Raw genomic sequence first — 14,429 nt, 5'->3', positions numbered from 1 at the left:
CAATAATGACCAGGCATCAAACCCTAGATCTGCCCGACCCAGTAAGGCTCCAATGTCGACAGCCACCCCCAATACACAGCGCTTGGCCCAAGCTAATAATTACCAGGAATCGAACCTTACATCTGTCCCACCCAGTAATGCTCCAATGTCAATGGCCACCCCCAATACAGAGCCCTTGGCCCAAACCAGTAATGACCAGGAATCGAACCTTAGATGTGCCCCACCAAGTAAGTCTCCAATGTCAACGGCCACCCCCGGTACAGAACTCTTAGCCCAAGCCAATAATGACCAGTCTGACACCGTGGAAGCCTTTCCAGTAAGTCTTGAATCTGATGTCAACAAAAATGACACCCAAAATGACAGGATCACCTCAAACCCGGAAGCAGACAAAACGCTGAGATGACGTGCCACTCCACTAAGAGGTATTGTACTTCACTACAGAGATGGATGTTTACTTTATTCCATTTCTAATAACGTACGGCTGTGCACCAGCAGGTGACCAAGGATCGTGACTTGTCCTTTCAGAGCAATGCCAGGTAATTTAAAATTACTATGGATCAGTAGTGAAGTAAATTGCTGTTTTTGGTGAAGTGATTAACTGATTTTTTTTTCTGTCTCAGGTTTTAAAGACCGCTCATTGTCTTGTCTGACTTTAAATAAAGCCGTTTTAAAAAAAAACTAAGATTGTTTGGGCTCATTTGTTTTTCAGGTGTAGCAAGTTCTAAATGGGACTTTCCAAGTTTACATGAGAAGTCTCTTGGAAGTAGAACAGAAATATACCACTTGATCTGTGTCTAAGATCTTGCAAGTCTTTAGAACAGATTTTCCACGTTGATTAACTTAAATGGGAGGGGGGGTGTCGAAATGAACTTGCATTTGCGCTCTGGCAATGGCGGACATGTAAGACTTGAACAGTCGCGCACACGGACTGTGCTCAAGCTACAAAGCGGCTTGTAGTAATGCAGTCATCTTGATTGTTCACCCTAGTCTGTCAGGTCCACATAGTCTCTAATGTGGGCTGTTATACCAATGTAATCAGCAAACGTCATGACTCCCGGTGGGAGTCCTGTTTGTTCCCAGCTCCGTGGAGCTGAGTATGTTCGTGTGTTTATTGGTTTCCCTCTAAATGCGTGAATTTTATTCCCACATTGTGTGCATGTTGGGTAAATAGGGCTTGGGACGACGTTTTGAATAATGTCTCTGCTCTGTGGCTTATGCTTTACCCAGTATGTGCAAATTATAAATTGTCTCGCTGGCCATACTCTGACGTGTGTGTGTGTGTGTGTGTGTACGCGCGCCACTGCTTGAGCCCCTAAGCGTAGCGGATGCTATCTGCGACAGCTGAGTTGGGTGTCCGGTAATTATATTACACAAGGCAATATTGCGCATCAGTGTTGTCAGGGTTACCCCGGACAAACTGCTAAACGCTCTGACTGACGATGAATTTGCATTGGAGGAGCGAAGGGGCTCAATGTAGTATTTTTTTTTTGTTGGGTTAAAACTGTGTTCGTTTTGGTTGTGTTTTTTGTTTGGGGGTTTGACACGTACTGTTTTTAATAGTGACGTCGTGCGGAAAGCCAGTGTTGGCAGCCATCTTGGGGGCGAAAAGAGCAACCCTGAAGCTGCTATTAAAATGAACTCTGCCTTTGTCTCACGCCAGCTTGCCACAGTATGTTGGTTCAGTTGGTGCTGCGGAATAGTAGGCTGCTTGTTAAGTGGGCTTACCTCTGTTTAACGAATGAGCGCAACCCTCATTCGTTTAGGTAGTTCATCAGTCAATGCTGCCATGTTACTCATACCAGATTTTTGTCTTTAGCTGCCAAACGGTCTGAAATACAAGCATTTATACTTTTGCCAAACAATATTGTAACGTGCATGGAAATGAATTTGCATATTTAAATTTAAAACATTTAAAATATCCCACGATCTGTCGATGATAGGTTTGGGGCCATCAGGTGGCGATCACGTAGAAGTGCGTTTGAACGTCCCCCTCTGACGTCACCGGACGTATCCCGGAAGCGTGTCCATTGAAACTACGGAGACATCATGGCAGAATGTATAGATACACGTGAGTGATGTAAATAGCAATGAAACGAGTGGGGAAAAGGATAATTTTTCACAAATTTGAACATAATATGCCTATATATGGCGTTTACGTAAAAAGGTAATATTTGACATCTTACGAATTGTGAGCATCTGCCTGCCGTAAAGCCGTACTGGTTATATCTATTGACGCTAACATCCGATCAACGTCGCTAGAGTTACCAGTGAACTAAAGTAAATCTGGTTTCGCAGCGTCAACAGTTAGCCGTGGTTTGACGATACGATGTATTTGAAAAAATGCCTGTCCAACGTGCCTGGCTGTGGCAAACCCAGCGACGAGACTTTGTTGTGATATAGGTTATGGCAGAGGCGGTGATGAAGTCCCCGAGCTCTCGGACAGTGATGATGATGATCAGTGGCAATGCATGGAGGAGGAGAACTCCGAGGATGGACAAGTGACCTGTCCGTTTTGTGACAGGTGAGGTGTGGAGAGCCTCGCCTATGATGTGATGTATAAAAACGAAGATAATTTTGCACGGAGTTAAAACTCCCAAGTGACACTGAAGGGCATACTCGTCTGCATGTGAACCGCCGTGCATGACGCTGTGGCCCCGTCGGACCAGTCGGTGCTAAATGAAGTGAAAAAAGAAAAAAAGTTGCCCACATAGTGATCTAGATTCTCAGAACACCAATTTACTTTGTAGTTTCTGTCAGAAATGTTATTACTCCTGTCCATAGTCATTAAGAGAGACGAGCAACAGAGTTGAACAGAGCAAATCTTTTTGCCATGCTACTCATAGTGTTGAGTACTAATTTCTTTGAAGGAGACGTACTACCAGTCCCCATTCTTTTCCACTTCATTCACTGAACAAGTGTTTTGTAAAGCAGCTCTTAAGTGCCTGTATTGCATCTTTATTGTTATAGTGATTTTCTATTATATTTTCCTATTTAGTACCTAGTCTGTAAACAGTTCCGCTACGTCTCTTTTCCAGGTTGCTGAGCTCTGTGTCTAATACACTACAACACTGTTCAGCTGAACATACAGTCAGTCTAGTGGATGTGATCAGAAAACACAGTAAGTAATAAGTAGCCACAGATGTCTTACACAGGTAAAAGAATAATTTTTAGTATTTTTGTTATTGATTGATTACAGTATCTTGCTATAAATTGTCATTCTGTTATTCCTCATTAGATTTGGATGACTATGGGTACATAAAAATGATCAACTTCATACGGGCCACAGTAAGTGAATTTCTCTTTATTTATTTTAGAAAATGATTTAATGTTGCCGTCTAGCTATGCATTAAAAAACGCTCTTGCAGATTTACTTGCAGATATGTTTAATATGTCCTATTGCTGGCATGGAAAAAAGTTAACCCAGGAATATCCAAATCATGAATACTTTTGTAGTTGTTCATTTAAATGACTCTTAGGTAGGACTTTAACAGGAAAACTTATCAGGCATCTTAAACCAAATGTGAAAGAAGGTAGATTGTGGGAAGTTTTGAGGAAGAGCAGTTCCTGTGGTTAAAAAGCAGATAACAACCAGATTAGCTATTAGATTAATAGCTAAAACCCATGTTCAAACAAGATCCATATGAAATGAAACAGCGCTGTTGTCTATTTAATTTCAAATGGATCTTTTAGATTTGGAGTACTCAAACACTTCTGCAATTACAAATATCACCATACTAGGTATACGTGATTAGAGATGCACTGATCCACTTTTTTTCAGTTCTGATCCGATACCGATACCTGAATTTGGATATCTACTGATACCGATATTTACTGATGCTGAAACCAGGGCTCTTTTTTCTGCATTATTATTATTGTTGTTGTGTTAGTGTTGGTGGTGGTATTATGTGTAAGGTTATATGAGGCTGTAGTAAACCACACAACATTTCTTATTTAAAGAGCAAAACATATACAAAAATCCACTAAATTTAAATTTGTTCCAAAGAAATTTATTTGAACTATTGGCTTCACTTACACAACTGGTGTATGAGTGCAAATTGCTTTGGCAACTCCTTTAATGTGTTAATTTACTTAAAGAGTCAAACTGCTTTTTTTGTCTCCAAATTAACCAAAATAATTTTTTTACAAAAACACCTATCCTGTTGTCATTTCACATTAAAGGACCAGACAGATTTATATTTTTTGCCTTGGTGAAATATATAAAACAACATTGACTTAATTAGTGATCTGTAAAACCAACTGGAAATCTGTTGCTCCCGACTAACCTGGTGTTATGGTATCTGGTGAGGTACACCCTGTCTAGCCTGGCAGCACTGACCCTGTTCCCTCAAACCTTTACCCATGTATATTGTCTGCTGTTTGAATTTTTTATTCTCCAGGCATCAGTTAAATCAAATTGTGACAATAACCTGGATAAAGTGATAGAAGATTGTAAATGGTTTTTCGCTTGTTCTGTCCAGTGTGAAATCTGTAGTGCAGTTCCAATCCCCACCCATGTCTGAGTGTATTTCTGAGTGCAAATATCAAAAAGTACCACTCTCATCTGCCTATCTCCCCTCCATTAATGTTTAAAGACCCAACATGTAAAGTATGCTTAGGGAAAAGAAAGATGAGAATCAGAAAAACAAACAAATAGTAGGATGGATAGAAAGAAAATGATTTATTTTGTCTTTTAGTGCCCTTCCCTTTCTTGTGAACTGGTGCACTTTTTCTTAAGGCTTTTTAAAAAGATAACACTTTTTTTTCATCTAATCAAACTCTATAAGTGCTGTGACAGTTTTGAGAAATTTAGTTGTCCAGAAAATAATCAGTTACTTTGACAAACTTTCCAAAAGTTTCATCAGAAAAAACATTGATTTGAAACATTTCCAAATCCTCTGTGAATAGTACACATGGTCATTGAAACTGCATGGAGATGTTTAGAATAGGTGGCAGTGGAGTTTTTAACGAGATTGTTTAACACAATCTTAGAAAGTGAGAGGATGCCTGAGCAGTGGAGAAGAAGCATACTGATACCGATTGTCAAGAACAAGGGCGATGTGCCGAACTGTATCAACTACAGAGGTATAAAGTTGATCAGCCACAGCATGAAGATATGGGAAAGAGGAATAGGGGCTAGGTTAGGAGAAGAGGTGACAATCAGCGAGCAGCAGTATGATTTCATGCCATGAAAGAGCACCACAGATGCGATGTTTGCTTTGAGAATATTGGTGGAGAAGTATAGAGAAGGCCAGAAGGAGTTACATTGTGTCTTTGTGGATTTAGAGAAAGCATATGACAGGGGGTCGAGAGAGGAGGTGTGGTATTGTATGAGGAAGTTGGGAGTTGCAGAGAAGTATGTAGGAGTGGTGCAGGATATGTATGAGGGAAGCGTGACAGTGGTGAGGTGTGCTGTTGGAAAGACGATGGGTTCAAGGTGGAGGTGGGATTACATCAAGGATTGTCTCTGAACCCTTTCTTATTTGCAATGATGATGGACAGGTTGATGGACGAGATCAGACAGGAGTCTCCGTGGACTATGATATTTGCGGATGACATTGTGATCTGTAGCGAGAGTAGGTTGCAGGTGGAGGAGAGCCTGGAGAAGTGGAGGTATGCACTGGAGAGAAGAGGAATGAAAGTCAGTAGGAGCAAGACGAATACATATGCATGAATGAGAGGGAGGACAGTGAAATGGTGTGGATGCAAGGAGTAGAGGTGACGAAGGCATATGAGTTTAAATACTTGGGGTCAACTGTACAAAGTAACGGGGAGTGCAGGAGAGAGGTATAGAAGAGAGTGCAGGCAGGGTGGAGTGGATGGAGAAGAGTGTCAGGAGTGATTTGCAAACAGAAGGGTACCAGCAAGAGTTAAAGGGAAGGTTTACAAAATGGTTGTGAGACCAGTTATGTTATATGGTCTGGAGATGAAAAGACAGGAGGCGGAGCTGGAGGTGGCAGAGTTGAAAATGCTAAGATTTTCACTGGGAGTGATGAAGACGGACAGGATTAGGAACGAGTATATTAGAGGGACAGCTCAGGTTGGCCGGTTTGGAGACTAAACGAGAGACAAGATTGAGATGGTTTGGACATGTGTGGAGGAGAGATGCTGGGTATATTGGGAGAAGGATGCTGAATATGGAGCTGCCAGGGAAGAGGAAAAGAGGAAGGCCAAAGAGGAGGTGTATTGATGTGGTGAGTGAGGACATGCAGGTTGCTGGTGTGACAGAGGAAGATGCAAAGGACAGGGAGAGATGGAAACGGATGATCCGCTGTGCTGACCCCAAACAGGAACAGCCGAAAGTAGTAGTAGTAGTAGTAGTAGTAGTATTAGTCCTTGAAACTGTAGTTAATGGTCACGCCCATAGTATTTGCGTATGAAACTGATCGTTGGTTTTGGTTGTTGTGCAACTATTGTTTATAAGGGTGAGGATACTTGCAGTCAGTTGAGACTGAGGACGAGTGATGAAACGTTTGTCCCAATAATTCAATTCAATTCAGTTCAATTCAATTTATTGTCATTAAAAACAATGTGCAGGCATATGTTAAAAATGAAATGAGGGCTGTGGCTTCACCAAACAGTGCAAGACAGACACAGACAAACACAGCAAACACAGTGTAAGATATATACACATGAAGACCAAAAGCTAAAAATAAGTTAAAAAAAAAAGAGTACAAAATATTTAAAGAATAAATGTGTCTAGATGAACTGATTCAACTTTCTTTGATTTCCTGGATTACCTGGATTATTGAGCATGCATAAAGATATTTATTTCATCCATCCATTATCCGAACCACTTATCCTGCTCTCAGGGTCACGGGGATGCTTGAGCCTATCCCAGCAGTCATTGGGTGGTAGGTGGGGAGACAACCTGGACAGGCCGCCAGGCCATCATCAAAGATATTTATAATTTATAAAAATATCAAGTATGGCCTCTGGATCGGTTGTGGATCGAGAACTTCAGCCTGATATCCGATGAGTGAATTATGTCAGTATCGGCAACCGATACCAATATTGGATAGGATCACTCCCAACTTTATAAGTAATTGGAACAATAATGATTTTCGGGACTGTAGCTTTAACTACACTCATAACTGTAAAACTAAAAATCAGATGTCAGCTTTAATCATTAACCAAATAGGAAATCTTGAAATACAGCATAATTGTTAATGAGTAAGCAGTAAAAGCAATTTAATTTCTTAAATGTTTCTTGAGAAATGTGCCAATTTACTGAATCTTCTCGCTGGGCTTCAACACAGTCCAGTGTGTTACCTCCATCTTGGTCGGGCATCCCTACAGACACAATTGGCTGTGTCTGCGGGTGGGAAGCCAGATGTGGGTATGTGTCCTGGTCACTCAGGGCGCCTATTTTGGGGGGGAGGGGGAACTGGAGGGAATAGCGTCATCCTCCCACGTGCTACGTTCCCCTGGCGAAACTCCTCATTGTCAGGTGAAAAGAAGCGGCTGGCGACTCCACATGTATCAGAGGAGGCATGTGGTCATCAGCGGCCCTCCCCGGATCAGCAGAGGGCGTGGAGCAGCGACCAAGATGGCTCAGAAAAGTGGGGTAATTGGCCAAATACAGTTTGGGAGAAAAAGGGGGAACCCCCCCCCCCCTCAAAAAAAAAAACACAATCCAGTGGGGCAAGCCTTCAAAAACCATGATATATCCCCTTTTCAAAAACCGGAAGCTCACAGTGTGTCAGACATGTCTCAATACATTCCATTAAAAATAGTTGCAAACCATGCTATAAACTTTTGCAAATACATTTTTCATGCTACATGGGCACTGGTTTGCTCTGGAAGTATACGGCTGTAGCTATTCCTTTGGGACTTCTGGGTCACAAGACATCCTGTTCTCACAAGTGCCGAAGTTTATAGATAGTTGGGATGCACTGCATCAACAGCTAAAGGCGTTTCCAAAGCAAAACCAATTTGGTCCTGTTCAGACATCTACTACTACTACTACTTTTGGCTGCTTATGTTAGGGATCACCACAGTGGATCATCCGTTTCCATTTCTTCCTGTCCTCCGCATCTCCCTTTGTCACATCAGCCACCTGCATGTCCTCACTCACCACATCAATAAACCTCCTCTTTGGCCTTCCTCTTTTCCTCTTCCCTGGCAGCTCCATATTCAGCATCCTTCTCTCAATATACCCAGCATCTCTTCCCCCCCACATGTCCAAGCCATCTCAATCTTGCCTCTCTTGCTTTGTCTCCAAACCGTCCAACCTGAGCTGTCCCCATTCCTATTCAGGCCCTATTCAGACATATTCTAACTAAACAAAATAAATGAAGATATATGTGTGTCTCTGTACTGTGAGATTCCCTTCATCAAAAAGGAGATAGATCATAATTTTTGTAGGCCTCAAACAATCGCCCCATTGGACTGTGTTGAAGCCTAGTAGCAAAGTGATTCGCTTCTCACTACTGAAGCGATCAGTAAAGTTTTTGTCTATGTGATTCCAAATAATTCCAGACGATGTTTTATTTGAACTCTGCATGGGTTTAAACTTCTCTTTTAAAATGTCTAAAAACACTGTGTTTGCAGAAATGTAGTGCAGTGAGCCTAGCAGGGCTGTCGGAAGGTGCTGTGCCATGGGAGAGCGAAGACTTTCTCAGGCCGGTTCTACAGGACGACCCCCTATTGCAGACAGGTGCAGTAATCCTGCTTCCTGAGTTTCGGTGGTAGTGTTTATGAGGTCTCTTATACTGTGCTGTTGACTTGAAACACAGGATTGATATTTGATGAGCACTCTTTGCCCAACTTGTTATTTCACTGATAATTTTCTATCTATCTACACTCACTGGCCACTTTATTAGGTACACCTTGCTAGTACCGGTTTGGACCCCCTTTTGCCTTCAGAACTGCCTTAATACTTCGTGGCATAGATTCAACAAGGTACTGGAAACATTCCTCAGAGAGTTTGGTCCATATTGACATGATAGCATCACGCAGTTGCTGCAGATTTGTCGGCTGCACATCCATGATGCGAATCTCCCGGTCCACCACATCCCAAAGGTGCTCTATTGGATTGAGATCTGGTGACTGTGGAGTCCATTTGAGTACAGTGAACTCATTGTCATGTTCAAGAAACCAGTCTGAGATGATTCGAGCTTTATGACATGGCGCGTTATCCTGCTGGAAATAGCCATCAGAAGATGGGAACACTGTGGTCATAAAGGGATGGACATGGTCAGCAACAATACTCCGGTAGGCTGTGGCGTTGACACGATGCTCAATTGGTACTAAGGGGCCCAAAATGCCAAGAAAATATCCCCCACACCATTGCACCACCACCACCAGCCTGAACCGTTGATACAAGGCAGGATGGATCCATGCTTTCATGTTGTTGACGCCAAATTCTGACCCTACCATCCGAATGTCGCAGCAGAAATCGAGACTCATCAGACCAGGCAACGTTTTTCCAATCTTCTATTGTCCAATTTTGGTGAGCCTGTGCGAATTGTAGCCTCAGTTTCCTGTTCTTAGCTGACAGGAGTGGCACCCGGTGTGGTCTTCTGCTGCTGTAGCCCATCTGCCTCAAGGTTCGACGTGTTGTGCGTTCAGAGATGCTCTTCTGCATACCTCAGTTGTAATGAGTGGTTATTTGAGTTACTGTTGCCTTTCTATCAGCTCGAACCAGTCTGGCCATTCTCCTCTGACCTCTGGCATCAACAAGGCATTTTCGCCCACAGAACTGCTGCTCACTGGATATTTTCTCTTTTTCGGACCATTCTCTGTAAACTCTAGAGATGGTTGTGTGTGAAAATCCCAGTAGATCAGCAGTTACTGAAATACTCAGACCAGCCCGTCTGGCACCAACAACCATGCCACGTTCAAAGTCACTTAAATCACCTTTCTTCCCCATTCTGATGCTCGGTTTGAACTGCAGCAGATCGTCTTGACCATGTCTACATGCCTAAATGCATTGAGTTGCTGCCATGTGATTGGCTGATTAGAAATTTGCGTTAATGAGCAGTTGGACGGGTGTGCCTAATAAAGTGGCCGGTGAGTGTATGTTGAGTGAATTTCAACTGAACTATAAAATGTTAAAATGCAAACTAGGTGTGTTTCCTTTCGGCAGTTTTAGGTGAATAAACAATCTCCCTCTACGCGGGACTAAATTATCAAGATGTACAAGAAAAAAACTGAGAAGGGTTGGCAGAACTATTTTCCATTGGAGAATCGCTTTCTATTGCAATGTCTTCATTGATGTGTCAAACTTGTTCATTTATACAGTTTTCAGTTGTGGTATTTCCATTCAGCTTGCTAGGTCTAGAGCTATAAATGGCTCAGTGGAAATGCAACTGTTCTTCCCTGGTTTCTATCCTTTGTGTTGAGATGCCTTAAAAGTTCAAAGTGGCTATCCTTAATTTTTTCAGTAGTTTTTTTGTTTTTTGGATTTTTGCCCCCCCTTTTCTCCCCAATTGTATCTGGCCAATTACCCACTCTTCCGAGCTGTCCCGGTCATTGCTCCACCCCCTCTGCCGATCCGGGGAGGGCTGCAGTCTACCACATGCCTCCTCTGATACACGTGGAGTCGCCAGCCGCTTCTTTTCACCTGACAGTGAGGCTTTTCGCCAGGGGGATGTAGCGTGTGGAAGGATCACGCTATTCCCCCCAGTTCCCTCTCCCCCCTGAACAGGTGCCCTGACCTACCAGAGGATGCGCTAGTGCAGCAACCAGGACACATACCCACATCTGGCTTCCCACCCGCAGGCACGGCCAATTGTGTCTGTAGGGATGCCCACCCAAGCCGGAGGTAACATGGGGATTTGAATCAGCGATCCCAGTGTTAGTAGTCAACGGGATAGACCGCTACGCTACCCGGACCCCCATAGTAGTTTTGTTTTTATTCTGGAAATCTCAGCAATCCATTCAAAATGGATATGACACTAAACGCACAGAAGTCAGAATTTCTGAAGGTTGCAGATTTTCATGTAACAGTGGCGAGATAATTTATTGATCTAGTGGCATTTTAGAGGGAGAGGACTAATTGGTTTGGTTTATTTTAGTTTCTAGTGCCCACTCACTGATTACATATAGCAGGGAAGAAATTTTAAGCCTGCAACCATTTATTGGACAAACTGAACAGACTTTTTTTGACCAACTTTAACTGAATGTTTTAACAAAAGTCTTCCCGAGCTTTTGGATGGGGAGCAGCAGCTCTGTGCGGACTCCGGCCAAGACGCCGACGGGGGAAGCCAGCCGGCATGCTTGTTAAACTGCGACAGCAGGGATTTCAAACTGAGCTCCTGTCAATCCACCTGGCGAATGTCCGCTCTGTGGCCAACAAGATGGATGAACTACTGCTCCTAAACGGAAAAAACTCGGACTTTTCCAGATCTGCCACCCTGTGTCTCACTGAAACCTAGCTTAGTGAGCACATATCGGACAGTAAACTTCATCTGCCACAGTTCCAACTTTCCCGAGTGGACTGTAAAACAGAACTACGTATTGGGGGAAAAAAACAGGGTGGCATATGCTTGTACATAAATGAAGGTTGGTGTACGGATGTCACAGTGTTGAAGAAATCATGCAGCCCTCACTTGGAGACCTTTTTCATTGACTGTAAACCAATTTATTCACCATGGGAATTTTCATAATTTATTCTGGTCAGCATCTATATCCCACCCCAGGTCTGTGTTAAAGAGGCGTTAAAACACCTTGCTGATCAAATTACAAACATGGAGCGCAAATATCCAGACTCTCTACTCATTATCCTTGGGGATTTTAAAGGGCAAACCTCAGCCACGAACCGCCAATACAGACAGCATGTTACATGGTCCCACTAGGGACAAAAAACACTCGCTCATTGCTACACAGTATTAAAGGACGCCTATCACTCTGTCCCCTGTGCAGCCCTGACACACTCTGATCACTGTCTGATTCATCTCATCCCAACCTACAGGCAGAAACTAAAATCTGCAAAGCTTGTGGTTAAAACTGTGAGGAAATGGACCAATGAGTCAAAACTGGAGCTCCAAGCCTGCTTCAACTGCACTGACTGGAGTGTTTTTGAGGCTTCATCTAAAGACCTGGACGAACTTACTGACACTGACATCTTACATCAGCTTTTGAGAGCACGTGTGTGTGGCCAGCAAAACTTTCTGTACCTTCAACATCAATAAGCCCTGGTTCACAGCAAAGTTCAGGCAGCTTCGTCAGGCCAAAGAGGGAGCCTACAGGAGTGGCGCTAGGATCCGGTACAACCAAGCCAGAAATGCACTCACAAAGGAGATAAGAGTGGCAAAAAGGTGGTACACTTGAATAATTGAAAACAGGTTTTCTGTCAATGACCCATCATCAGTCTGGAGAGGTTTGAAAGACATTACCAACTACAGGAGACCCCCCCCCCAACACTGCAGGGAACCATCAACTGGCTGATGATCTAAATGGGTTTTACTGCAGGTTTGATAAGCACACTTTCACACCCCTCACCCTCTCTAGCCACAACACACAACCAACTGCACCCCCTGCCAGCCACTGTCCCCTCCCCACCAACCCCCAACCTGCACTCAGGTTCTGTGTTGAGGATGTGCGCCAACTCTTCCAGAGACAGACGACCAGGAAGGCACCAGGCCCGGATGGTGTGTCACCCTTCTTTCTGAATGTCTGTTGACCAGCTGACATTTTCACACTGATCTTCAACAGATCACTGGAGCTGTGTGAAGCCCCTTCCTGCTTCAAGAGTTCCACTATCATCCCGGTCCCCAATAAACCCCATCATAGAATTAAATGACTACAGGCTCATTGCCTTAACGTTTGTGGTCATGAAATCCTTCGAGAGACTGGTGTTGGCCCACCTGAAGGAACTCACAGGCCTCCTGCTTGACCCCCTGAAGTTTGCCTACCGAGCAAACGGGTCAGTGGAGGATGCAGTCAACATGGGATCGCACTACATCTTCCAACACCTTGACTCCCCAGGGACATATGCAAGGATCACGTTTGTGGACTTCAACTCAGTGTTCAACACCCATTTTCTCTGATATCCTCCACTCCAAACTCACCCAGCTCACTGTACCAACCCCCATCTGCCAGTGGATTAAAAACTTCCTGACAGACAGGAGGCAGCAGGTGAGGCTGGGGAAAATCACATCCAGCACCCAGACATTCAGCACTGCCCCCCCCCCCCCGGGGTGTGTGCTCTCCCCTCTACTCTTATCCCTCTACACAAATGACTTGCACCTCAGGAGAATCGTCTGTTAAACTCCTGAAGGTTGCGGATGACACAACCATCGTTGGCCTTACCTGGGATGGTGACGAGTCTGAATATAGACAGGAGGTTGAACAGCTGGCCCTCTGGTGCAGTCATGACAACCTGGAGCTGAACATGATCAAAATTGAGCATGCTCAACAGCATGGTGTCTACAGTGAAAACCTACAGATTTCTGGGTTCCACAATCTCACAGGGAGGGCATCCAACATAGACACAATCATCAAAAAGGCCCAGCAGAGGATGTACTTTCTCCACCAGCTCAGGAAGTTCAACCTGCCTCAGTAACTGCTGATTCAGTTCTACTCTGCAATAATCCAGTCTGTTTTCTGCACATCCATCACTGTCTGGTTTGGATCGGCCACCAAACATGACAGGGACAGACTACAATGGACAGTTATGTCTGCAGAGAAAATCACTGGTGCCAACCTGCCCTCCATTCAGGACATACATCTCTAGAGTCAGGAAACAGGCAGGTAACATCACTGCAGACCCGTCACAACCTGTTCCAACTCCTCCCCTCTGGTAGGCACCACAGAGCACTGTGCACCAAAACAACCAGATATAAAAGTTTCTTTCTGCGGGCTGTTATTCAAATGAATGCTTAACATTGTCAAATAAATCAGACCACATTGTATATACTGTACATTGTACGTATACTGGTACACTCTGTCATGTCCATCTGCCATAGGCATGTATCTAAATAACCTAACATTTATTTCAGCATTTCTGATAGATTCTCTGCACCATTGCACTTTACTGCCTCTTATTTCACCTGTATTTCACCTGCATCCCTGCGACCCTGAGAGCAAGATAAGCGGTTTGGGTAATGGATGGCTGGATAGTCAGTCCTTGTGTATATATCTGAAGATTGTTGTGTTGTCATACAATGTTAAGTACACTAAGAGCCACCAAACCAGAGTCAAATTCAATGTGTGTGCAAACTTACATGACCAATAAATCTGATTCTGATGATTAAACCAGTATCTGTTGTGCATTTGTTTCTCTGCCCTTCTTCCATCAGACCTTGAGGAGCTGTGTGGCAGTGAGGGAACAGGCCCATTTCCCGTTCCTTCATCTGGTGCTCCGTCCTATGGTGTGCTGCTGCAGAGGGACCAGACTGCTGAGGAGAGGGTCCAACGTGCGGAGGACGCCCTGGCCAGAGCCATGGATGACCTACACAAGCTCAAGTAAAATCAGCCAAGTTCCT

The 14,429-nt window shown here is 43.9% G+C and overlaps 1 protein-coding gene across 3 annotated transcripts in view; it reads left to right on the top strand.

Annotated features, from left to right (window-relative positions):
* The first annotated feature begins 2,036 nt into the window (after positions 1-2,036).
* The window catches only part of prmt3 (protein arginine methyltransferase 3), a 114,486-nt gene continuing 102,093 nt past the window's right edge, over positions 2,037-14,429 (top strand). The window contains exons 1-6 of one of the 3 annotated variants that reach the window (XM_056278780.1): positions 2,037-2,068; positions 2,401-2,521; positions 3,036-3,118; positions 3,236-3,285; positions 8,551-8,656; positions 14,244-14,409. In XM_056278780.1, the coding sequence (XP_056134755.1) occupies positions 2,047-2,068; positions 2,401-2,521; positions 3,036-3,118; positions 3,236-3,285; positions 8,551-8,656; positions 14,244-14,409 (548 nt within the window). In that variant the 5' untranslated portion in view covers positions 2,037-2,046. The other 2 variants (XM_056278781.1, XM_056278782.1) reach the window with 2 other exon arrangements.

This window comes from Lampris incognitus, chromosome 4 (genome assembly GCF_029633865.1).
Source record: "Lampris incognitus isolate fLamInc1 chromosome 4, fLamInc1.hap2, whole genome shotgun sequence".
Classification (NCBI taxonomy): Eukaryota; Metazoa; Chordata; class Actinopteri; order Lampriformes; family Lampridae; genus Lampris; species Lampris incognitus.
This window is presented reverse-complemented; position numbering and strand designations above follow the sequence as displayed.